Source organism: Callospermophilus lateralis, chromosome 5 (genome assembly GCF_048772815.1).
Source record: "Callospermophilus lateralis isolate mCalLat2 chromosome 5, mCalLat2.hap1, whole genome shotgun sequence".
Classification (NCBI taxonomy): Eukaryota; Metazoa; Chordata; class Mammalia; order Rodentia; family Sciuridae; genus Callospermophilus; species Callospermophilus lateralis.
In genome coordinates, this window is record NC_135309.1 from 22,792,850 (window position 1) to 22,820,129 (window position 27,280).

Sequence of the window (27,280 nt, forward strand, 5' to 3'; positions counted from 1 at the left end):
ATTTTCTGGGACATTTGGGTATAACAGTGGTGAAGGGAAACCCTTCCAGTAAGCAGAACTTCCAGCAGTGCACCTGTGTGTTTATTTTGCTGTTACTTCAGCTTGACTAAAAGCAGTCTTAAACCATTTGATTTTATTGGACAATTTTTCTAATTTGTTTTATTCTAAACCTATTTCAAATAATCACAGCTTAAAATTCAACCATGTACTAAGGTTTGACAAAATAATTTATTAAGAAAAACTATTCTGTGATTGTCTGTTAGTCCATCAACATTACAAAAATGGTGTTTTACAATCACACAATTGTGCAAATCAGATATAGCAGAGGGAGAATTACCACTTTCTAAAGAGTATCATTTGTGATTACTGGGAACAAGGGCCAGTGTGGTGGTGGTGGTGGGGGGAACAAAGAAAATAAATATATCTTAAAGAAAGATTAATGTAGCTTCATAAAATGAAAATTTAATAACTGAGTAAATTTACTCTGTGATTTTATTTCATATTACACAAATACTAAACAAAGTTTCATTAGATATACAAATCAAGTTCTCTAAAGAGGTTACTTGCAAAGTTTATAAGATTTTTAGCATATCTAATAATTATTTGAAGAATTTGTTAAAAGTGCAGGTTGATAAGCCTAATTACAAATTAAGAGAGTCTAGGAATCTGTAAATTATTAAATAACTCAGTGACTTTGATAAACGATAATGAGGTTACTAGGAGTTAAGTCTGTCCTTATTTCATGTTTGAATTGGACAAATGGATGGATGATGAGTAGGTTAGAATAGACATTATTAGTATATCAAAGCAGGAGCAAGAATGAGCAAAATGTATTTAAGCCTTTCTAATCCTTTTCAGATTAGAAAAGACTCCAGAATCAAGCTAAAATAATCTGATAATTAGAAACTTGAAACTGAGGTTACAGAATAGAGGAATAATAATCTGAACGGTCATTTTTAAAGAGATGCTAATTTGATGGTGTGTACTGAAAACCAAAAAGCCAATTAGAATGTTTAGAATTAAATAATAAAGTATAAGGAGTTACTTTACAATAGAAAATGTCATCAGAAATTTTGGTTAAAAAACAAAAAAAGTTGAACTCCCTCCTAACTGAAAAAAGTTGAACTTCCTTTATATATCTGAGGATAGGAAGCTCAAATGCTCAAATTCACATTAAATATAACATTATAAGACACCCATTGTAAACATAATAATAATATCAACAATAATAGCAGTAAGTATAAAATAATCTTCAACAGGTTTTTCAGACATTTACTTGCATGATTCTTGACACTGCACAGGAGTTCAGTAGCAGTTTGAATTGCCTAGGAAGATTATTAAGAAGTATTATTATTTTTTAAAATTAAAACAAATTTCATCAAGTGTTATAAATTAAAAAGAGGCTTCTCATGTTCTAGAAGGCAGATGGAACAATATTTATACTCTGCAGCTTAATTTTGTTTATAGTTCTTTATATACTATTTAACCTACTTGGATTTATAGTGAAAGACACAAAGATTCAGCCAAAAGAGAAAATTTGCTTCTGCAAAACTACAAATTAGAAAATTATTATTAAAGGCCTAAGAGACATTTAGGTTAAAATGTAAATGTTTTATACAGGGAATAAAAATTTTGGCAGGGAGAATATAGAAGCAAAAAAGTAAAACAAGGCTTCAAGGAAGATCTAATTTTAAAGGGGTTTAAAGAATAGACAGGATCTAGATATACAGAAAGAGTATGACAGGAGGAAAGAAAAGCATTATATGAATCAATCTCAGGAAGAATTTCTTATCTATAAAGGTATCAACAAATTTCCACAATTCATAAAAAAAGGTAAGTTGCTAAATGCTGTGAAAACAAATCCAAAGGAAGAGGACAGTTCTATACATGTACTCATTTCTTACCTTCTTTTAATGGAGTTTTGAGGGCAAAATTTTCTTTACTTTCATGATGAAAGGCCTTTGAAGGATCAAAGTGTTTGATACCCAGAACTTTATTCAATTCTTCCTGAAGTTTTCTCTCATTTTGTTTCTTTTTAGCAAGCTGAGATCGGAGTTTTGACACCTCCTACATGAGAAAAGTATAGAGAATAAACAATTATTAAAGATCATGTTGGTAGAAATGTATTATTACCAATGTTGCAGGCAAACTGGGAAAAAATCACTATTACACTTTAAAAATGAATTACAAAATGCCTTTGAACAGCTATGCAAGTGAGATAGACTTTTAAGTCTTTTTGTTTCTCTGTAAGTACAAAGTTATTTTTCTAATAAAAGTTCTACTCAAAAGAAATTGCAGAAATCAACTACTGGCATGATACCATGTAAGCTCTGCTAACCTACTTTCTAATGAAAAAATTTATAAAAAGGCAATCAATTAAGGCCTCTGAAAATGGCTACAAAGGCAAAATACTAAATGAAGAAACATTTATTCAAAAAGAGCCACAAAAAAATCTGTAGGAAACCTGAAAGTCTGGGGAATTTCAACCCCAACTGCTCTAGCAACATAATCCTTCCTTCCCTCCCAACTTCCAGAGACTTCTTGCCAGCAAGATCAAGGCATCAGACTTTCTCATCTTGCCTAAAAGCTTCTATTGCTGTAGTTATATCCTGTGCAAATGCAGCTGAGGGTGGAAAATCCCTTCTTCTGCTCAGCCTCACTTGTGGTACAGGGGTTTGACTGGGACACAGTATGTTGAAAATACTGTGACCCCGATCACCCTTGTTCAGGCACAATTTCATGCCAGAAAAGGCAAGCTGAGAAACTTTCCTTGCAAGACCTCAGCTCTAAGGGCAGATATAAAATTCAAAAAACCTCCCACTATCCCCAATTTCAGTTCTAGAATTATAGCTCAGATATTGTCTGAAGGAAAAATACACCATAAAATAGCTCCTAATTTCTTTCCAAGGGAAGTGAGTTCACTTGGAAGAGATTTCACATGCAGAGATGAAGCTTAAGTGTGCTCTAAAGAGCAGAGGTGGGTTGTGGTTAAAAGGAACTGGGAGAAGATTTGGGGTAGTCTAAATTGTAAGTGGCTAATTTTGTAGGACAGAAATGGGGAATAAAACAGCTGGGATGAGCCTTTCCAGAATCAGAATAAATACCACACAGTACTCTCATATATCACTCCTACAAATGAACCAGAATTTGATTATTTAATATTGTAGGCAATTTGTATGCCTTAGAACACTACTGAAAACAGCCATGAACCAGCAACTAGTAGAGTTATCAGTCATGTGTGTCAGTAAAAGACAGGAAGATAGCACTACCAAAGCAATACTTACGCCAGAGTAACTAAGCATACCCAAACTGTACCTCCCTGAATAGCAACATTAGAGGTACAACAGTGTTGGGAGGCAAGGTTGTCATGTTTGGCAGTATTCACCCTAGATCGACATTATTAGACAAGTGAAAACTACAAGGCAGGTATTAATTTATACACACTAATATGTTAGGTGATATCAAATAATGGTGAGCATGTGGAGAAAATGAAACCCTATATTACTGATAGAAAGTAAAATGGTATAGCCCCTTTAGAAAACAGTTCTTTAAATGATTAAACAGAGCTACCATAAAACCCACCAATTTCACTCTTGGGCATATAACCCAGAAAAATAAAAATACATGTCCATATAAAAACTTGGATTTTTTTAGGGGGAGTATATTGGGGATTGAATGCCAGCGTGGTTTACCACTGAGCTACATACCCAGTCCTTTTTTTTGAGACAGGGTATTGCCAAGTTCCTGAGGCTATCCTCAAACTTGGGATCCTTCTGTGTGTTAGCCTCCCTAGTTGCTGGGATTACTGGCTACTGCCCCTGGAGAAAAAACTTGTATGGAAATGATTACAGTACGATTATTATAATAGCCAAAAGGCAGAAAAAACTCCAAATGGCCATTAACTGATGAATACATAAATATTTATTCACAAAATGAATTATTATTAGTCCATAAAAAATGAAGTACTAAAACATTCTACAACATGGATGAATCTTAAAAATATTATGCTGCTTGAAAGAAGACAGTCAAAAAGACTACCTATTATTTGAGGCAATCAATTAGTAGTTGCTTAAGGTTGAGGCTGGGATAGAATGAGGAGATAAGAGGGTAATAGTAAAAAGAACAGGATTTTATTTTGAGGTGATAAAAAGTGATCTATAATTGTGATGCTGCTGCATACATCTGTGAATATACTAAAAACCACAAATTGTGTATTTTAAGTGGGGGAATTATATGGGATATGAATTATATCTCAGTAAGCCTATTAAAAATTTAAGCATCTTGGGCCAGGGGTGTGGCTCAATGGTAGAGCACTTGCCTAGCATGTGTGAGGCACTGGGTTCCATCCCCGGCACCACATAAAAATAAAACAATTAAAATAAAGGGTATTATGTCCATCTACAACTTAAAAAAAAATTAAGTATACAAGTGTTTTTGAACATTGTTTGCTTTTATGGTATTTATATCAAGGAATTTGCTATTTTGCATACAGAAATGAATGTGTAAAGCTTTATACATTCTTCCAACTACACCAGTAATTTTAAATGTATTAAACCATAGCTGGAAAACCTGAGAACACTGAATATCCACCTCGTAAACACTAAAATAAATCCATTAATTCTCCGAATTTTCTCTGTAAACTGTTATTTTTTTTCTGAAATAGAAGACTTTCATCATACTTAAATATTATTAATAAGATATTAAGCCTTTAACTTGAATACTAAATAAAACTAAATGCTATTAATAAAACTAAATGCTATTTTACAAACCGATTTAAGTTGGCTGTTTTCATCTTTCAATTTCACAACATGCTTGATTTTTTGCTTCAGATTCTGATGACCCAATAATTCCGCATATGAATCTCTTATTTTATTTAACTGCTCCTGAGTTGCACCATGTTCACTCAACAAAGCCTGTTTCTCTGCTTCAAATGCATCCAATTGAAGCTAGAAAAGATTTTTTAAATGAAATAAAGACTTAAAATTATCAAATTTTACAGGTTTCATACAGAGCATAAAAAACTAAACCCCAAACCAAACCAAACCACAGTATGCTTACCTATTTTCAAGGATCTCAACAGATTTTCTGATAAATCTTTTACGTTTTTTAGTTTTCATTTTAAATATCATTAAGACAGAGGAAAAGAAACAAGAAAACCAACTAGATCTATCTGATACAGATAGATCTCATGTTATAACCAATGTGTTTTTACTGTATTTAAGTGCCAAACTTAGCATTTATCCATTTCTTCTCTTAAAATGATACTATTTGAGCTGGGTGCAGTGGTGCTTGCCTGTAAAGCCAGTGGCTCAGGAGGCTGAGGCAGGAGGATCATGAGTTCAAAGCCAGCATCAGCAACAGGGAGGTGCTAAACAACTCAGTGAGACCCTGTCTCTAAATAAAATACAAAATAGGGCTGGAGATGTGGTTCAGTGGTCAAGTGCCCCTGAGTTCAATTCCTGGTACCCCCACCCCCCAAAAAGATAATATTTGAGATAGATCATAACAAAATGCACATCACAAAGTAACATAGATTAATCATCGAAAGTTTATTATCAGGACAGCCTTCTGATTGAACTCTGGGGTACTTGTCCACTGAGCCACATCCCCAGCCCCACTTTTGTACTTTTTAAGGTAGAGACAGGGTCTCAACTGAGTTATTTAGTGCCTTGCTGTTGCTGAGTCTGGCTCTGAACTCTTGATTCTCCTGCTTCAGCCTCCTGAGCCACAGGGATTATAGCATACGCTACTGTGCCTGGCTAGAAAGCAACTTTTAACCTGTAAAGAGTATATTAAAAACTATGGGGGCTGGGGTTATGGCTCAATAGTACAGTACTTGCCTAGCACGTGTGAGGCACTGGGTTCGATTCTCAACACCACATATAAACACATAAATGAATAAAGGTGCATCAATAACTAATAAAAAAGACAAGGGCATGAAAATTTAAGTCTAGTAAAATTTTAAATTATATTTCAATAAAGGTGGAAAAATTTTATGCATAATCCATTTTATAAATCTTTAATTAGAACTTAAAATAAACACATATAAGTTTAATTCTAAGAGACAAACCTGAAAAGGTTTTGTTTTCTTATACAGTTCTTCATAAAGGAGACGCCATTTATTAACTTCCTCAGTTAATTCTGCCACTGTGTTTTCTTTTCCAACATTTCTATATGGGAAAATTAAATTAAGAAAACATTAATTATAAAAATTAATTACGAATTAGAAAAAAATAACCCTTACATGGTACTCACTTTCCCATTCTAACTTACCGTACTTCTTCCTCTTCCAGTTGCTTCTTAAAGTCTTCATCTTGTTGTTTGAGTTGGTTCTGCAAATCAGTTATCTTTTTAAGAGAAGAAACTGTCATTTCTTTAATTTCTACTTCTTTCAGTGCTGATTTGTTCTTTAGATCTACAAGCATCCTTTGAATTTGAGAGAAAAGTCACTAAATATTTTAGACATTGATTTTTCTTTCACTTCTTGCTTTTTAAAATCAAACCAAAATACCCCAAATAACTCAAGTATCTTAATTTTATGGATTTAAAAAAAAATTTATAATTTAAGATGACCAAAAGCAAGCCACGGGACAATTCCCTGCACCACTTAGTAGCTGGATTTTGACAATATTAAGAAGTTTTAATGGTTCTAAGGTATTAGTGTGAGCAAGCAGCTTATTCATACCTTGCATATTCTTGATTTGTGCTTTCAGTTGTCAGTATCTGATGTTGGACATCCTCTGCTCTTTTTTCAGCCTTGGCCACTTTTTCCTGTAGTGATGAGTTCTCCAGTCTAAGATCTTCTAGCTCACTAATTATTAATGCTTTATAGCTTATTGAAAAGAAAAACAAAGTTAAAGTATTTTTCTAACTACTATGAAAATGACAAATAGAGTGAATCAGTTTATATTTTACATACTCTTCAGCAAAGTTAACAAAACTTTATAATATATTCCTGCACTTACACAGGTAGGAATTCAGGCTTCTAAGGTAAGTGTTATGAAGGGAATATACAAAGCACTTTAAGTTGGTAAAATAGGGGAACCTACATTTTGGTTGGTGATTCAGAAAAGGCCTTTCTAAGAAATTTAGAATTAAGATGAGACATGATGTGTAAGGAGGCATTAGCTAGGCAGTTAGGGGAAAGTATTTCAGAGGATAAAGCTGATATGACAGTGAGGTAGAACAAAGTCCACTAAGGGGTCAGAACGGAATCTAATGAATAAGAGAGGCAGAAACAGAAGCCAGAGGCATGAAGCCAATCAGGGGCACAATGGGTTTACCTAAAGAATAAGGGAGAACCATTAATTTGTATGTAGATTACTCCAGAGATATGTGGAGGATGGATCCTGAAAATTAGAGGATGGAAAACCAGGAGATCAAAAGGAAGACAATTATTTATCATCCCAGGTGAGCAATTACGGAGGCTTAAACTAAGGTGTTAACAATGGAAAGATGGGAGATCTCTTTTGTAGGCAGAACAGAAAAACTAAAGAGATTAATTGGATGTTGGTGGAAAGGGAAAGAAAAACAAGTCTAGGATTTATGGAGTGAAAGGCTGGAAGATGAAGATGTTATTGCTTGCAATTAAAAAAAAAATGATAAAACAATGAGAGAATAGAGGTGGAAAGAGAAAGAAGACCAATAATTATTTGATGCAGGTTATTATCAGGCAATCATAAAATATCTACTTCAATATATCAAGTACACAGAGATGTATGATATGGATCTGAAAAGATAAGTGTGTTTGAAGAAAGAAATTTTCATGTCATTAGCATACTGATAATATAGAATGAATTAAGACTTCCTGAAGCACTATTTTTTAAAAAGTTTTTTTATAGTTGTACATAGACAGAATGCCTTTATTTTATTTGTTTACTTTTATGTGGTGCTTAGGATTGAACCCAGTGTCTCACACCAGCTAGGCAAGTTCTCTGCCACTAAGCTACAGTCCCTCCCCTGAAGCACTATTTTTAACACCCCCCTCCCACACACACACACAGTGTCTCATTAAGTCACCAGGCCGGCCTCAAACTTGTCCTCCTATTGTCTCAGTCTCCCATGTTGCTCTAAAGCACTATTTTTTAAACCACTGAGAAGAAAAATTCCTTTAGAGGACACTGTGATTGTGTTATTTACATATATGTTCTGATATATAAAAGTTTTTAGTGAAATATATAAAAATATATATTATTTATCTACATGTTTACCAGAATGTTTCATATAGAGGAATACACCACTAGGAAGGAAGTAGTATTCAATGAATAGGTAGTAGGCAACTATTTCTCCATAGGGACAAACAAAAAGAAATTTAGTCTTCGTTACATTGTACATACAGTAATCAGTTGTAGGCGAAAAAATGAAAAGTAAAACTTGAAACTTTAAGAAGAAAAATAGGTAAATATCTTCATGTTGCGGGATAGAAAGAAGTTCTTATAAAATTTATGAATTTAAAAGAATAATTAAATTTTCCAAATTTAAAATCAAGAATTTCCACCCATCATAAGAAACCATGAAGAAAATGCAGACAGGCTACACTGTGGAAGAAAATATTTACAACTCATAGTGCTGATGAATTATCTACAATACAAAGTCATTTTACATTAGCATAGTGGCAAAATTTTAAAAGTACAGCAGCTTTGGTGAGAAAGTAGAACACTGGGTATATTCTTACCCTCACTTTAGAAAATGATTGGTATTAAATTTTAAAAATTATCATTTACATACAAGGATTCTTATACTTGTATACTAAGAGACGCTAAGATAATTTTCATTAAATATACCACCAATAATAACCAAAACATAATAAATAAATTTAAAAAAGGAAACAACCCTAATGTGCAAAGTAAGAATGCACAAAAAAATTGTGGTATGTTCATACTCAGATATTCACAGCATGACCATGAACAAACTATATTCTCATGAAACAATATAATTCTGTTCTAGAAATACATAAGGCAGAGTGAAAAGGCAAGTCAAGTCATAGGAAATGGCATATGGTATGATGACAATTTCTGTTGATGCTAAGAGTAAAATTAGATAAGTGATATTTGTGTGGGTATACATGTTATAAAACTATAATGCATGGGGAAAAAGGTGAAAAAATACTAAATGGAGGCTTTGAGACAGTGTTACCTGTTCAGAAATGGCATAGAGACGAAACTCATACAACCAAGTTGTTGAATATCATTATACTTAATGGTTGTCTTTCATGGGTTCACATGTATTGATTTTATACTTTATGCTTTATTATTCATGTATATTCTTGTGTCTAACATATATATATTAAAGTGGCAGAAACCTCCTCCCCAAATGGTCTAAACTATGATAAACAAAAATATTAATACACTGTTATCTTTTGCAATTAAACTTCTTTTTTTTTTAAAGGAAAAATAGCAAGAGGTAAAGAAGTAGATATAATACGCAGACAGATAAGCTTCTATTAAGAAGATGGACTGGGAATAGGAATATAATTTTAGGTTAAGACATGTTAGAAATGATTTGTATTGGACATGTACAAGAAGCAAGGAAGGGTCAAGGAGATTTTTTTTTTAAAATCATGCATTTTAAAGATGACTGCACATTAACATTAATTCATATTGATGGGGAAAATTACAGTAGAAAGGTTGAAAATTTTGAGAAACAAGGATCAAATATATAGTGATGTCACTGAAGGTTAAAAGATAGAAATAATCTAGTAGGTAAGAAGACAGTATGACTTTATAGCCATGTGGGTATTTTTTAAGTTTGATGAGGACATAAAAGTTTTTGAATTTAAGCAAACAATATCAGGGAAGTAAAATAGAAGTGTCAAAAGTTCAAGAATGCATGAAATTTAAACTAGATAGTGGGAGTGGAACATTTCTGAATAAATATAGTGACCAATTTATGGCAAGTCATTATGGTATGGAAATTAATAACCAAGTGTCATAGAACACGCCTATAATTACAGTAACTTGGGAGACTGGGAAACTGAGACAAGAGGATTACAAGTTCCCAGACCAGCAAGTTAGTGAAACTGTCTCAAGATAACAAAAAGGGCTGGGGATATAGCTCAGTGATAGAGCACTGATGAGTTGAATCCCAAGGACCACACAAAACAAAACAACAACAAAAATAATTTAAAGTAGTACCAGCCATCCTTTGTGTGATTACTTTGTTCACAGATTTCTGTAGATAAACACTTCTCCCTGCTCACATTATATTTGAGAGTAAAGGCTCCTAAGAAAAATACCTTTCAAATTGAGCAGTAACATCTCCAAGGTTTTGCACTGTACTATTATACCTTTCCTGCAAAATTAGGGTGGCCTGCATGTGAGCAGCATCATTTTTCTCCATTTCAGCTTCCTTCCTAAGAAAAAGAAAAATTTAGAAGATAAAACGCTAACAACAGATCATTAAGAAAGAGAATACATAGGAAATGTGAATCATACAACTCCTATCTTCATCTTTGCAGGACCTGCATTAGTTTAGAGTTTATGGCCTAATTCTCATATTTTTATTTACTGTACTAAGAGTACTGGCTTCATCTTATTTCTTCTGCTCTTATTTTACTCTTTTTCATCCAAATTTATGCATTACTAAATTCCTTTTTTCATACCATATGCACTTAAGTGGGTGTTTAAAATTTGGGGGACAGGAGGTAAGTAAAAGCCCTAATGCAAAATCTTAACAACAAAAGCCCAAAATTACAAGTTAAAAAGTACCCAGATTTACTCAAGTTTCATTCTCTGCACTTAGACACTAATACTAAATATAGTTAAACACTTCATTTTAAAAGTTCTTTTGGAAAAAGAGTCGTAAGATTCTGTGGATTATTCTGATTATATGATTAATCCACATAATTAATTGTTATAAAAAATTCAACACTTAAATGGATTATTTTATATTGACAAAATAAATTAAGTCATCTTTATATATTATAAATCACAGAATTTTTTGAAATATTCATGATAGATTATCAAAATGGTGAAAAAGTTTTTACATAGTTATCTGAGCTTATGAGAAACCTTTTAAAGAATATACAAAAGTAAAACTGTAATAAGCATTGTGTATTTACAAACTAAGTAGGACACTGAAATAAGATAAATAGTTAATCAGGTTCATTAAGCAATGAGTTTAGATTTTTAAAATATACACATCACAGCAAAAGCTATCAAATGTTACTAAAGGGTTTGTAATAAAAACATTTTCTTCCTTATCCTTTAGAGAAATTACTTTCAACCCTTAGTTGATTTTTTCCTAAGCCTGAAATTTCTAGTCTAGGAGAGACCCTAGAGATAATCTTATAATTAAATTTCTTTATTTTATAGAAAATGACAGAAACTAAATGATGTTTTGCTCAGAATCAGACAGTTAGTTAACAGATGCAGTAATAAAATTCTTATGTCTTGAATGCTACACCAGAGTTCTTTGTCTTTAGGATAAATGTCTCAACTATCCTCTGTGAAATTGATATCTACTCAGTTTCTTAAGGTTCCTGTTCTTTAAGACTGGGAGCAGTACAGAACAATCCCCCTAGTTATACTTTTGTACTGTTTCCAAAAAAAACAGGTATAAACTCTTAAGTGTTCTTTGCCATCACCAATCATAAAAAAATAGAAAAGAGATTAATAACAAAAAAATCCAACAAGAAAAAGTGGGAGATTTACTATAATAATATAGGTTCATATCTAATCCATGGTTCCTTACTAATAAAATGTTTTAGTAATGAGTTCCCAAGGATTTGCAATTCAAATTCCAGAATCAAAATGGATATTTTAATATAAATACATAAAGTGGTGAAAGAGGTATAATATAATGAAAGGAATATAAAATTAGAGTCAAAAACCAAAATGAGATCTCAGATTTTTTCCTTTGATAAATTTCTTATTTTTTAATGTTTTCCATTTCTGGTGTTTTTTCCCCATTTTGTTTTTTGATTGCTGCCTCATGAAATGTAATGAAAAGCACAACTTACACTATGTAAATTGATGTACACATAGATAAAAAAATGCAATCCATTTTATTATTAAAGGGTAGAGTTATTAGTTTTTTTTCCCCTAAACTCATCACTGTAAAGCTGATGTACAGTGACTTTTAGAATACATAAGAGTAGTAAAATAGCACAAAGCTTCTGCCATCTGTTAACTAAAACTACTTCTGGCCTTAAAAATTTAAGAAGGAACAATACATTTTATTTTAGCTGTCATATTGGCTTGCACAGACATTCTTTGCATGTATAGACTTTGTCTCTGTCTATTCCTTCTTGAAAAGTAATTTCAATTTCACAATTGAGGTGAGAATCTTAAAAAATAAACCAGGAAATAATTTTAAACATCTCAAATCATATATAAATAAGAGGTACACTATTAATACAAACTCTTTCAACTGTTCTTCTAGGAGTTTTAGTTCTTCTGCTGTAGTTTTTGTTTCCTCTTCCAACTGTTTGACCAGTCTTTCAGTTTGTTCTTCCTTTTGCTGAACTAGATCTAGTTCTTCCAGTGCAAGCTTTAATTCTTCCTTAAAAAGAGTTCTTTCTTTAATCATTTCTTCTTGATAAAAAAATAGCTTCTGCTGAAGACTAGAAGATAATTCCTATATCCAAAAAGATAACCAACAAAATAATTTGAAATGGCATTCTTAGGTTTTATGAAGAGACAAAAAAAATATATATATATATATATATATATATATATATATATATATATATATATATATGCATGAAAACTAAATTTAAGAGTTTCAAAATAACATTAAAAAATATAGATATATAGCTGGGCATAGTGGCATATGCCTGTAATCCCAGTAACTCGGGGGGCTGAGACCCTAAACAACTCAGTGACATCCTGTCTCAAAGGTAAAGTGCCTCTGGGTTCAATCCCCAGGACTATATATATTATATATAAATAAAATAAACATAAACATACATACACAAACACAAACTTTTTTCATGAGCTATTTTCCACATCTTAACACTGTGGCAACTTTCATTTCAGGCTTTTTTTTTCTATGCAACATACACATAAACTTATAAAACTAAAATTATATTTATATCTGTTTTACAACTGGTTTTTATGTATACTTTTCTCCTATAATACTATATAAAAGTATTTTATGATTTCAACATTATATAAAATACTTTAAGCTATATAGTACATCAATTATATAAACACATCATCATTGTGAAAAACATTCTAACATTACAAAGAAAGTGACTATTATCTTTGACTATTTCCCACCCCAACTTTAGTTGTCTCTGCCCAGAAACATCTATTAGTTTGGAACATGTATGCCTTCTGGTCTTTGTCAATATATTTATACATACACATACATATTTTTTGGACATATGTAAAGGTCTTTATAAAAAAATCATAGATAGTTGAGATCTTTCTAACTCAATGTGTTCTATTTCTTTTGTTGTAGGTTAACCAAATATATACTACTTCACATCAATGCATGTAAGTACCAATTGTCTCAACCATTACCAATATTTTACATTATTAAATGTTTTAATTTTCACCAATCTTGTAAATGGAAAAATTTTATTTCCATTTCCTTGATTACTACTGAGATGGAGCATCTTTCATGTTTATAAGATAGGGAGAATTATCTATTTCTGCACTATAGTTTAGTGGACTGTTTTCTCTTTGTCTCTCTCTCTCTCTCTCTCTCTCTCTCTCTCTCTCACACACACACACGTAATGTTATTCATGTAATCTAAATTTTATAATTATATTTTTCCTGTAGTAAGATATTCTTCTAAAGACAACTCTAAATGTCTACATGGGCTTCAAATACAAAAATGTAATAGGAAAGCAATGTTAAATGATCCCTACTTTGCTACATCTCTATTTTAATTTTTTTCACATTATTAATAACCCCATAGTGAACACATTGTGAAGGTGTATGGCTAAGTCTTCAGAATATCCATGGTCATTTCCTCAGGATTAGATTTTAAAATTAGAATTGTTGGATCAAAGGATATATAACAAAGTTTTCTGACAGTAAAATTTATGACACATAATAAGCATTCTTTAATTTAAAAAAACATTGCAGTTAATTACTTTCTCTTGTTGGAGAAGTGACTCAATTTGCAACTCTTTTTGTTGTAGTCTTTCATGTTCTTGTTTTTCCAGAATAAGCTTCTCTTTTAAGTTTTGCATCTCTGCATTTAGACTTTCATCCCTTTCCGTTTTCCTGCTGAGAAGGTCTTCTATAAAAGGAAAACATTTAAAATACTGTAACAATATACAAACATCATTAAAAAAAACCTAGATACCCCAAATACTTCATTATGCTGGTGTTTAGCACAATTCACAGACCAAATATTTTCAAAGGAAAAAATCAAAAAATTATGAAGCTTGTACAATTATTACAACATATAACATACATTGTATGCTATATAACAAAACCCTCAAAACTAGTTCTATGTTATCTACCAATTTTAAATAGCCAGTCAAGGGAAGTCATGAACTGCACAATTGTTTCTTTTTCTATCAAAAAAAGCAACATACTGAAATAGAGAATAAACATTATAAAAAAAATTTCAAATACAGAATAAGGTTTTCTGTTGTTGATTACATAATTTTAAAAAAGTTGTTTTGACATAGCAGTGCTTTTCTTAAATACAATAATGCACTAACTATAAACACAATAATACCTTTTTCTCTTTCAAGCAGCTCACATTTAGCATTCAGGTCTTCTACTTGTTTAGACAAGATAACATTTTCCTCAATAGACTGCTTAAGGATTAAAATTTCATGATTCTTCTCTTTCACATGTTCTTCTAACTGGGCAATATCTAGCTTATATTTTTCCACTTGATCTGATGCACAACTACATTAAAAATATTGAAAAAGAGCATATCTTTTTAGGCACATGGAAACAGCAAAAAGATGAAAATGATGTATTCATCAGTGTTTAACAAAATAAGGTTAAATATTAAGCTACTTTTTCATATTACCTAATTTCTTCGATGTATTCTAAGAGTTTCTCTGTTTCAGATTTTTCATCAATCTTTTCTTTCTCTATTGAAACACTAAAAAAAAATTGGATGTTAGTTTATTTAATAATTGCACATATAGCAATGGGATAGGAAAGGCGGCAGAATACAAGAGACACTAGTATGGCAGTATGTATAAATGTGGATGTATAACCAATGTGATCCTGCAATCTGGACATGTGGTAAAAATAAGAATTCATACACCACTTGAATCAAATGTATGAAATATGATATGTCAAGATCATTGTAATGTTTTGAGCAACCAATAAAAAAAAATAATTGCACATAATGCTTACTATGTATAAGATACTGTTGTATTAGGCAAGTGACTGCAGAGTTCAAATTCTTAATCATTAAGAGTGACTTACTTCTCAGGTTGACAATTTATATGCAAGCGGGAGACTAATGATTTTACTTAAGTAAAAAAGATTTTCAAAGGTGCTGTGACAAAAGAGCTATGATAATGAGAATCATCTCACAACATCCCAAATCAAAGACATAATCTTATTTTGTAGCTTTCTTGGTTTCCTTACCCACCCAAATAGTATTTTGAGTGTCATAAAACTTTTGTTTCAGGCTATCTGGCATTCAATTATTTATATGTTCAACTCTTCTTAACAACCTAATTTAAGAAATGAACAAAAGACTTAACTAGACATTTCACAACAGAAGATGTAGAAATGATTTATAAGTACACAGAAAGATATTCAAGGTTCATAGTAACAAAGTTACAAATTACCACTTCAAATCCATTAAAAAGGCCAAAGTAAACAGGATACATCAAATGGTGTTAGAAATATAGAACCACCTTGCTAGTGGGGGTATAAATGATAACAACAACTTTGAGTTTTTTTTTTTTAAACGTTATATATTACCCTATGACCCAAGAATTCCACTTCTAGATATTTACACATGAAAAGTACAAATAAATATCCACAAAAATGTATGTTTATAGTAGTCTTCTTCAGAGTAAGAAACTTTTAAAAAGACCTAAAATGGTGAAAAGAAGCGTAAACAAATAGAGATATATTCATAGAATAGAATGTTACTCAGAAATAAAAAGGAAGAAGAGCATACATTGATGAATTGTGAAAAATTATGTCATACAAAAGAAGCCCCCAACCCATACTATAACAAACTTCTCAAATTTATGATGTAAAATAGAAAGTAGCATTACACAGGTAGCAGTCAGGTAACGAGGGGGATGAAAGTAACTTTCTGAGTGAATGGAAATATTCTCTGTTATTTGGTTAATGGTCACAAAAATGTATATAACTGTCAAAAGTTATCAACCTGAATATTTAAGATCCGTGCATTTATTATATGTAAATTACAGAAGTAATTATAAAAAAGGAATATTCAATTCCGACTACCATCTCCGTAAGATTACGCTAATGGGAAGATCATAAGCATTTCCTTATCATTGCTACTGAAGATGGGACAAAAGTACTACATTCATATAACTTTCTAGCATTAAATGTTTGAGAATGATTAGGGTTCACTGTCACTTAAGAGAAATAGGGAGGACTGAAGTGTAGCTCAGTGACAGAGTGCTTACCTAGCATACACAGGGCCCTGGGTTTAATTCCCAGCACCACAAAAATAAATAAATACAAGCATACTCCTGGACCCCAGTGTGGGCTTCCTATATAAACCATGGAGGATTGAAAAAAAAAGAGAGAGAGAAACAGGAAAATTAAGGAAGTGATAAGTGTTGAGGAAAGATTAAAATCTGACTAAGGAATAATTTGCTTAGAAAAGCCAGCGAAGAACTGCTAACAACCTATGGCTGCATCTCCCCAAAGCAAAAAAACTAGAATGAACACAAAATTAGTAGAAGGAAAGAAATAATAAAGATCAGAGTGAAAATCAATGAAACAGAAACTAAATAAAATACAGAAGATAAAGAAAAGGAATGTTGGTTCTTTGAAAAGATTTTAAAAATTGACAAACTCTCAGTCTAGTTTAAAAAAAGAAACCAGGGGCTGGGGTTGTGGCTCAGTGGTAGAGTGCTCGCCTAGCATGTATAAGGCACTGGGTTCGATCCTCAGTATCAAATAAATGTAAAATAAAGATATTGTGTCCACCTAAAATTTAAGAATAAATATTAAAAAAAAGAAACCAGAAGACTCAAATAAAATCAAATACATTTATGTCATAAATAAAATGAAAGGGGTATGCTACAATTGACACAGTAGATACACAAAAAACTCAATGGAGATTATTACGAACAACTATAAGCCAAATTTGACAACCTGGAAGAAATGGATGACTTCTTGGACACATTCAGCTTAACAAGATTGAATAATGAAGAAATAGAAAACCTGAACAGATCAATTACAAGACTGAAACAATAAAGAAAAGTGTCCCATCCAAGAAAAGCCCCAATCATACAATTCAATGCTGTGTTCGACCAAACATTTAAGGAAGAACTGGTATCAGTTCTTCCTTAAATTATTCTCACACATTGACGAGGAAGATATTCTTTCAAACATATTAAATGGAGACAGGATTACCCTGATATGCAAACCAGACAAGAACACAACAATAAAAAAAAAAACTGTAGCCAGGTACAGTGGCACAGGCCTGTAATCTCAGTGGCTCAGGAGGCTGGGGAAGGAGGATTTCGAGTTTAAAGTCAGCCTCAGCCAAAGCGAGGTGCTAAGCAACTCAGTGAAACCCTGTCTCTAAATAAAATACAAAACAGGGCTGGGGATGTGGCTCAGTGGTTGAAAGCCCCACAGTTTAATCCCTGGTATCCTTACCACCCCCGCAACAACAACAACAACAACAAAAATCCTACAAGCCCAAATCCTCATGGACATAGACATAAAAATCTTCAGCAAAATATTAGCAAACAGAATTTATAGCACAGCTGAGCCTGATGGTGCATGCTGTAATTCTAGCAACTTGGGAAGCTGAGGCAAGCTGATTCCAAGTTTGAGGCTAGGCTCAGCAACTTAGCCAGATCCTCAGCAGTCTTGTCTCAAAATCAAAAAATAAGAAAGGTTGAGATGTAGCTCAGTGGTAAAGTGCCCGTGGGTTCCATCCCTGGTACATACACTACACACATACAAAACTGTCAACAAAATCTGTAGCATGTTAGAAAGATTATTCAGATTATTCACCATGATAAAGTAGGATTCTTCCTAGGTATACAAGGATGGTGTAGCAGAAGCAAATCAATAAGTATGACAAACCATATCAAGAAAACATAGGATAAAAACCACATCATCATTTCAAGAGAAAGAGAAAAGTTATCTAATAAAATTCAAGCCATTAGGCATGGTGACATTATAATTTTAATCTCAGCTATTTGGGAAGCTGAGATGAAAGAATCCCAAGTGTGAGGCCAGCCTTCACAACTTAGTGAGATCCTGTCTCAAAATAAAGAGGAGTTGGGATTGGGGTTATGTCTCAGCAGTGCAGTGCTTGCCTTGCACCTGAGGCCCTTGGTTCAATCCTCAGTACCATGAAAAACAATCAGTCAATCAAACAAAAAACAACTTGGGATGTAGGATGTACTCGGTGGAAGAATGCCAACCTAGCATGCACGTGGGCTTGATCCCTAGCATCAACCAAAAAAATTTAAAAACCAAAAAAACCTTCAACATTTCATGATTAAAAAATGCTGAACAAATGAGTTATAAAAAATGTACTTATTATAAATGGACTTTATATAAAGTCCATTTATAATAAGCCAACAGTGAGCATACTGGGAAAAGTTCAAAGCTTTCTAAGATCCAGAAAAAGATAGGGATGCCCACTTTCAATCAAAGTAGTACTAGAAGTACTAACTAGAGCAGTAAAAAGAAATAAAACACATCCAGACTGGATAACATAAAGTCAAACTTTCATTGTCTGTAGATGACATGATCTCACATATAGAAAACTACAAAGGCTCCACCAAAAATTTAAATTAGAGAAGTTGCATGATACAAACTCAACATCCAAAAATAGGTATCAATATTACTCCCTAATCGTTTACTACATGAAAGAGAGAAATCATGAAAGCAATTTCATTTATGATAGCTACAAAAAAATTTAAGGAATAAATTTAATCTAAGATATAAAATATTTCTACAGTGAAAATTATAAGGCCCTGATGAAAGAAATTGAAGAAGATACAAAAAATTGGAAAGACATCTCATGCTCTAGGATTGGCAGACTTAATATTGTTAAAATGTCCATATTACCCAAAGTGATCTACAGATTTAATATCATCCCTGTCAAAATACCATAGCATTCTTTACTAAACTACAAAAAATTATCCTAAAAATTCCAAGAAACCACAACCCCCCGCCCCAAATTGTCAAAGCAATCTTGCACAAAAAGAGCAGAACACAAAAAGGCATTACACTGTAGTCTTTTGATGCTTGGGAGGAAAGGTATTAGAAGGGAAGGGAAGAAGTCACTAAAGAGAATGAGAGTAAGCAGGTAGAATTCAAGGAAGGGGGAATAAGAGAATTGAAAAGAAATGAAAAGACAAGATTGGCAGCCATTATGAAGTCAAACAACAACAAGTGCTGTGGGGAAAAGGGTACTCTTGTACATTGCTGGTGGGACTGCAAATTGGTGTGGCCAATTTGGAAAGCAGTATGGAGATTCTTGGGAAAGCTGGGAATGGAACCACCATTTGACCCAGCTATTGCCCTTCTTGGACTATTCCCTGAAGACCTTAAAAGAGTGTACTACAGGGATACTGCCACATTGATGTTCATAGCAGCACAGTTCACAATAGCTAGACTGTGGAACCAACCCAGATGCCCTTCAATAGATGAATGGATAAAAAAAAAATGTGGCATTTATACACCATGGAGTATTAAGCAGCACTAAAAAATGACAAAATCATGGAATTTGCAGGGAACGGATGGCACTAGAGCAGATTATGCTTAGTGAAGCTAGCCAATCCCTAAAAAACAAATACCAAATGTCTTCTTTGATATAATGAGAGCAACTAAGAACAGAGCAGGGAGGAAGAGCAGGAAGAAAAGATTAACATTAAACAGAGACATGAGGTGGGAGAGAAAGGGAGAGAAAAGGGAAATTGCATGGAAATGGAGGGAGACCCTCATTGCTATACAAAATTACATATAAGAGGTTGTGAGGGAAATGGGAAAATAAACAGGGAGAGAAATGAATTACAGTATATGGGGTAGAGAGAGAAGATGGGAGGGGAGGGGAGGGGGGATAGTGGAGGATAGGAAAGGTAGAAGAATACAACAGTTACTAATAGGGCATTATGTAAAATTGTGGATGTGTAACCGATGTGATTCTGCAATCTGTATTTGGAGTAAAAATGGGAGTTCATAACCCACTTGAATCTAATGTATGAAATATGATATGTCAAGAGCTTCGTAATGTTTTGAACAACCAATAAAAAAAAAATTTAAAAAAAAGGCATTACACTACCTGACTTTAAAATATACTACAAAGTTACAGTAATCAAAACAGCAAGGTACTGAAATAAAATTACACATAGACCAGTGGATTAGAAGAGACATAAATAAACCCATACATCCACTGCAAACTGGTTGTCAACAAATGTGCTAAGAATAAGCACTGCAGAAAGGACTCTCTTTTCTATAAATGGTATGGGGAAAAATGGGTATCTACATTTAGAAAAGTGAAACTAGACCTTATCTCTCACCAGCTATAAAAATCAACTCAAAATGGATAGAAGATTAAACTTATGACTCAAACAATGAACTAGTAGAAGAAAGCAGACAAAATGTTTTAAGACATTGGAATGAGAAGATTTTTTTGAACCAGACCCCAAAAGCATAAGAAAAAAAGTAAACAAGACAAATGGGCTTGCATCAAATTAAAAATCTTCTGCACAGCAAAAGAAACACTCAACAGAATGCAGAGACAACCTACAGAATGAGAGAAAATGTTTGCAAACTATACATTTAACAAGATTTGTTTTGTTTTTTGGTGGTGCTGGGGATTTAACTCCTGGCCTTGGGCATGCTAGGCAAGTACCTTACTACTGTGCTACATTTCCAGGCCTTCTAACAAGATTTTGATATCAAGAATATATAAGGAACTTCAAAATCTCAATAGCAAAAACCCAAATAATCTGATGTAAAAATGGGCAATAGATCCAAATGGACATTTCTCAAAAGAAGACATAAGAATGATTACCAGATATATGAAAAGGTGCTCAATATCACTAGTCAAGTAAATGAAAACTTAGTCATGTAAGAATGCCATCATCAAAAAGATTAAAAATTAAACAAGTGCTTATGGTGATGTACAGAAAAGGGAACCATTGCATACTGGTGGTGAGAATATAAATTAGTACAGCCATTATGGAAAACTGTAGGTTTCTCCTTAAAAAAACAAACAAACAAACAAACAGACAAATACACCATGTTTACTGCAGCACTATGCACCATAGACAAGAAATGGAATGAAAATGAAAACACCTAACTGTATATTTACTAATAATGGATAAAGAAAATGGTCCATATAAATCATGGAATACTGTTTAATCATAATGAAGAATGACATCCTGTCATTATGACAACATAGATGGAACTAGATATCATTATGTTAAGTAAAGCAAGCCTGGCACAGAAAGAAAATACCACAATATCATTCATAAGTAGAATTGAAAAAAGTTTATCTTATAAAGTTGAAAACAGAATGGTTATCAGAGCAAGGAATAGTAAGGGTAGGCAGAGAGGGGAAAGATTAGTCAACGGGTAGTAAGTTACCATTAGGTAGGAGTAAGAAGTTCTGATGTGTTATTTTACAGCAAGGTGACTACAGATAACAATTATATATGGTAGACCTCAAATAGAAGAAAGAGCCAGGCATGGTGGTGCATACCTGTAATCCCAGAAAATCAGGAGATTGAAACAGGAGGTTCACAAGTCTTAGGTTAATCTTAGCAATTTAGTGAGGCCCTGAACAACTTAATAAGACACCATCAGAAAACAAAAAACAAAAAGGGCTGGGGCTGGGGTTGTAGCTCAGTAGTAGACTACTTGCCTAGCATGCATAAAGCACTGGGCTTGATCCTCAGCACCACATAAAAATAAAGGTATTGTGTCCACATAAAACTAAAAAATAAACATTAAAAAAAAGCACTGAGATTGTAGCTCAGGACAAAGTGCCCTGGGTTTCTATTCTCAGTGTGGGGGGAAATTCTGTATGTTTTTGCAATAACTGAGAAGATAGATATGTTTAACCTGATTTAAACATTACACAATATGTGTGCGTGTATACATATACACAAACATATATATATATGTATATATGAACACCATGAGGCAGTCAATGAATGTGTGCCATTTTATGTTTTTACTTAACAGATAAATAAAACAAAATAACTGGTTATACTTAATAATTTCTTTTATTCACTTACAGTTTCCCCTCAAGTTGTGCTATTTTTCCCTGAGACTCTTCCAGATTCTTCTGAGTAACCAGCAGCTTCATTTCCATGCCTTCTTGTTTAGCCATCATACTCTATACCAGAGAAATTTGTTTTAAGAAATTTGAGTGCTTATATGTGTAATAAGAATTGTAATGCATTCCACTGTCATTTATTTTTTTAAAAAAATCACTAAATAAAGAAAGAAATTTGAAATATTTAGATCTAGACACAGTAATTTACCAAAGGTACTACTCACCCTCATTTTTGTTTCTCTTTTGTTTCTAAGTTTCATCAGTTCCAGGCTTAGCATTCTTATATTTTTCTGGTTACCATCTTCCGAAAACTAAGCACAATAAACATGCAAAAAATTGAGAAATATTTTCTGCTATGCCAAATATAAAATCATTTAAATACTGATTATTCTACCTATCATTGTAGCTATTATTTGCCTATACTGTACTTTGGTAGAGAAAATAGCTTTTGATCAACATAATTACTGATTCCATACTAATACTGTTTTTGTCCTTTTCTTTTCATAATGTGACTTTCTGTTTTATTTCTGAAACTCTCTGGGTGGTTACTTTCATTTATATGCTGTAAAATCCACAGCAAACCTCTAAAATTGCCTCTTCAAGAGAATTTACTGAAATGTGTTGGCTTACTAAAACTAATCACCTGGTAAATCTGAAATATGCAGAATACCGGTTCCGTCCCCAGCGTACTAAATCAGAAGGCTCCCGGGAATGGCCCAGGTTACTGCTCCCTTCCCCATGCTTGAGTCTAACGCACTTTGACTCTCTAAGTGAAAAGAGCCCTGAACATTACAGGCTCTGAATTAGTGACTCTTATTAAACTGAACACAGATTTACATCCTCCCTCAACTTCTATAACAAGCATATGAGGATCATGTTCAGCTCTTTAAGATCATGAGTACAATATATTGATAAATGCAGATTATTTATTGAACATTACTTATTCTATTAATTCATTTCCCACTTTATTCCCATAAGGACTAAAGATAGAAGCATGCTGCTATGCTATTATGTATTTCAGAGAAAGATCTTTAAAATGAGGTCAAAATGTAAAGTCTGTGATTTTTATTGATGATGTTAATTGGGGCTGATTATGAGAGGTGAGAAAATGTGAAGACATTAAAACAAAAAGTAACTTGTTTGTTTATAACCACTCGTGCCAGACAACCTAATAAAAAAGAGAAACACTAGTTACTTGAAGTATTAATATTTAAGGTACATTCAGAGAAAGAAAAGGGCTCAAACAGAGCCTCCAATTCCCAAACAAGAGAAATGAGTTTTCTCAACATGCTTATTATTTATTTGATTTTAAGTGTTATCATGAGGTTCAAATACCTTAGATTTTAGTAGTTCATTAGTTCTAGTTAAGTCAATAAGCTGTTTTTCCAGTGAAGCATTGTTTGCGGAGAGAGATGTTTTTTCCCTGACTACAACATTTAACTTTGCTTCCATCTTCTCCAACTCATTCTCCATATCCTGAATCCTCTTGTCTTGAGCACCACGCTCCTGGACAAGGACACGAATCTGGAGAAAACAAGATCATAAATGAATAATTCGCTAATAAAATACCAATGTAAATAAATGCTACTGGTAACAAAAGCATTAAAGCTTCTAGAAAAACCATGAGTTTTGACACCATGCTCTCATAGATATTCTTATTTTATCAGTTATTTGAATAATAATATTTACCTTATTGTAAATCGTAAAAATCTACATGCATCTTAAGTACTGAAGAACTTTGTCATAAATTTCCAAATTCAATTAAGCTGTCTATTCACTTTAAAAAAGTATTTCTACCTATTACAGCTCTTCTTTTCTAGTTCTAATTACACAAATATTAATTATAGTTTGAGATGGGGACTCTTTCTTATTTTGAGAAGGCAGAACTAGGCTGTCAAGTACAATGTAGTAGGCATCAGCCATAACTGTTGCCGTTACTAACTAGTAGATTAAACAAAACAAAATAAGAAAAGACCCCAAAAGCCCTAATATTTGTCAACAGAAATGTAGAAGCCAGAGACAAGGAAATCCTACAACTTTAAAATGATCAGGGAAAATCTTTGCACCTAAAATTCTATACCAAATGAAATAATTTATGCAAGCTATCAGTTCTGATCCTGACACTACCACTCACCAATTAGTTCACTGTGACTCAGTTTTTAGATGTTAAGTATCAATTGCATGTATCCTCATTGACATGTACCCTCAATAAAATGACAATCAGTATTATTAAATACAAAGGGATCAAAGCAACCAGAGGAAAGATTCACAATTATTTTGGTATATTCTTGGTTCTAAGATATCATTTGACTGTGATTAAATGGCAAGTCTTAATATAGCAAAAGAACATGTCCACCACATTCTGGTTAGTCATGGAAGTACGGAAAAGACTGGCAGAGAAGCAAAGAGTACAGTGAGCAATTTAGTATTGTGAAAGATAAGTGGATTCTTTAGGTCAACACTGCACATACAAATGCCTGCCATGTTATAAATGCACTGCCCAGTAGAGGCAACTGAGCAGTTAAAATGTGATTAATGCAACTGAGGAACTAAGTTCTGTTCAGGATTAATTTAAAAACAACCACATGTGCTGGGCACAGGGGTGCGTGCGTATAATCCTAGCAACTTGAGAGACAGAGATAGGAGGATTTCAAGTTTGAGGACAGCCTCAGAAACTTAATGAGACCCTGGGGCTGGGGATTTAGCTCAGTGGCAAAATGTCCCTGGGGCATCTACAATATTGGACAGTATAGTTAGCATAACTTCATCACAGTCTATCTAACCTGCTAGAATTGTATGCTCAACATGTTAATTCTCTAGCTATGTTGTCTTAACAAAGAATGTCATACAGGAAGAGTACACACTATAAATATTTGACCCACTCATCTGTCCATATATTGTAATTTTAATAAATGGACACAGATTGCCCAAACTACAACAGAATCTTAGTTTCTCAGTTGTATGTGATGTGATACTTTTTCCATAATACAGCATATTTACTTTTCAATGAAAGTGACGCTCACCTCTTTTTCTAGTCTCTTCAAATCTTTATCATTCTTTTGAGATTCTTTCTGTTTAAAAGCCAAAGAATAATTATAATCAAACTTAAGCACAAGAAATATCATGTAAAATTTGATTTTTAGCTATCTGAAAAAATTAAGGGTTTTCCAAATAGTTAATTTCTATTTTAAAGAGTTCACTGAGTCTGTGAAATATTTTGTAGATCACTTATTTGGTTAAGTGAAGGAAAGGTTCTTAAAATCTCAAAATAAGCCACGAATGGTGGGGCACACCTGTAAACCCAGTGGCTCAAGAAGCTGAGGCAGGAGGATCAGGAGTTCAAAGCCAGACTCAATAAAAGCAAGACACTAAGCAACTCAGACCCTGTCTCCAAATAAAATACAAAACAGGGCTGGAGATGTGGCTTAGTGGTCAAGTGCCCCTGACTTCATTCTCTGGTACCCCCACTCCCCAAATATCTCAAAATACTTGAGGTTTAAGTTTTCAACCCAATAGGCCAATAGCTATTTCTATGAAGCCCCGTTGAGGGTGGTGGTGGGGGGGGCAGGATAAATGGAAGTTTATGGATAAACTACTGACTACCTATCTTCTAATGTTAAATAGCAACAACACATTTTGATTATCCAATCTCATACGGAAAAAAATATTTTAAAATCAACTTAAACTTCAAATATGCAATTCCGGAGAAATAACAGAAAAATGTAAACAATAAAATCTGATTCTAAGATCAGGCGTGGTGGTGCACAATTTTAATTCCAGTGGCTTGGGAGGCTGAAGCAGGAGGATCATGAGTTCAAAGCCAGCCTCAGCAACAGTGAGGTGCTAAGCAAATCAGTGAGACCCCGTCTCTAAAGGGATGGGGATGTGACTTAGTCCTTAAGCCCCTAAGTTCAATCCCCTGTACAAAAAAAAAATCTGATTTTCTCATTACCTTTATCCTAAGACACACAATTTCACACTACATCTTTTTATATACAACAGCTTTTCTGATGTAGTAGCTAGAAACAGTATTGATTTGTGCCATCTAAAAATGGAAGAAAACATCTTATTTTTTTTTATTATTTTATTTTTTTTTATTGGTTATTCAAGACATTACAAAGATTGCAGAATCACATCGGTTACACATCCACATTTTTACATAATACCATATTAGTAACTGTTGTATTCTGCTACCTTTTCTATCCTCTACTATCCCCCCTCCCCTCTCCTCCCATCTTCTCTCTCTACCCCATCTACTGTAATTCATTTCTCTCCTTATTTTTTTCCCATTTCCCTCACAACCTGGAAGAAAACATCTTAAATAAAATCTGTTTATTTGTTTCTACATTGAGGGGAAGGCACACCAATCTCATGTTTTATTAATTTTTAAACTGATATTATTTTGTATTAGAAAGTCTATTATTTGGGAGTTCTACACATACTTGTGTGGTTAGAACTATAGTTTTCTCAAAATACTACAAAAAAAAAAACCTATACAATTCAAGTGGCAGTAATTAATGAAAGTATCATATAGTTTATAGAAATGACAGAAAAATAGTAATCATTTTGTAATTGTGAACTAAGGGCACATTTAAATATAGATTTAGTAAAGTCCTAGGTAGAATATAAAACTTGAAAGAGTCCTAATGATAACTTATTCCATCTATTTACAGATTTAATTATAATTTTGATTTATACTTATAACTCATTCTAATTACATATAATACCCTTTGGATATGTTTTCAATGATAATTGATAAGCCAGATGTTAGTAAAAGCTCCTCACCTTTAATCTCAAAGTCTTAGCTTTTTTAGCTGAAGAAGGCATGGTACTATCTTTGTCAACACTAAGATTTTGTTGAGATTCTGCAGAAAAATGAAT

At 33.0% G+C, this 27,280-nt stretch overlaps 1 protein-coding gene across 3 annotated transcripts in view; it reads right to left on the reverse strand.

Annotated features, from left to right (window-relative positions):
• Positions 1-206: 206 nt before the first annotated feature.
• Hmmr (hyaluronan mediated motility receptor) overlaps positions 207-27,280 on the reverse strand; it is a 30,129-nt gene continuing 3,055 nt past the window's right edge. Inside the window, exons 3-18 of one of the 3 annotated variants that reach the window (XM_076856365.1) lie at positions 27,185-27,264; positions 25,423-25,470; positions 23,735-23,923; positions 22,624-22,710; positions 22,359-22,459; positions 14,945-15,019; positions 14,642-14,817; positions 14,046-14,191; positions 12,362-12,576; positions 10,235-10,351; positions 6,686-6,832; positions 6,274-6,426; positions 6,071-6,170; positions 4,770-4,946; positions 1,905-2,067; positions 207-1,325 (exon numbers count right to left, since the gene is read on the reverse strand). In XM_076856365.1, coding sequence (XP_076712480.1) covers positions 1,306-1,325; positions 1,905-2,067; positions 4,770-4,946; positions 6,071-6,170; positions 6,274-6,426; positions 6,686-6,832; positions 10,235-10,351; positions 12,362-12,576; positions 14,046-14,191; positions 14,642-14,817; positions 14,945-15,019; positions 22,359-22,459; positions 22,624-22,710; positions 23,735-23,923; positions 25,423-25,470; positions 27,185-27,264 — 1,994 coding nt within the window. In that variant the 3' untranslated portion in view covers positions 207-1,305. Of the gene's footprint in view, positions 1,326-1,904; positions 2,068-4,769; positions 4,947-6,070; positions 6,171-6,273; positions 6,427-6,685; positions 6,833-10,234; positions 10,352-12,361; positions 12,577-14,045; positions 14,195-14,641; positions 14,818-14,944; positions 15,020-22,358; positions 22,460-22,623; positions 22,711-23,734; positions 23,924-25,422; positions 25,471-27,184; positions 27,265-27,280 lie in introns of all 3 variants that reach the window. The other 2 variants (XM_076856366.1, XM_076856364.1) reach the window with 2 other exon arrangements.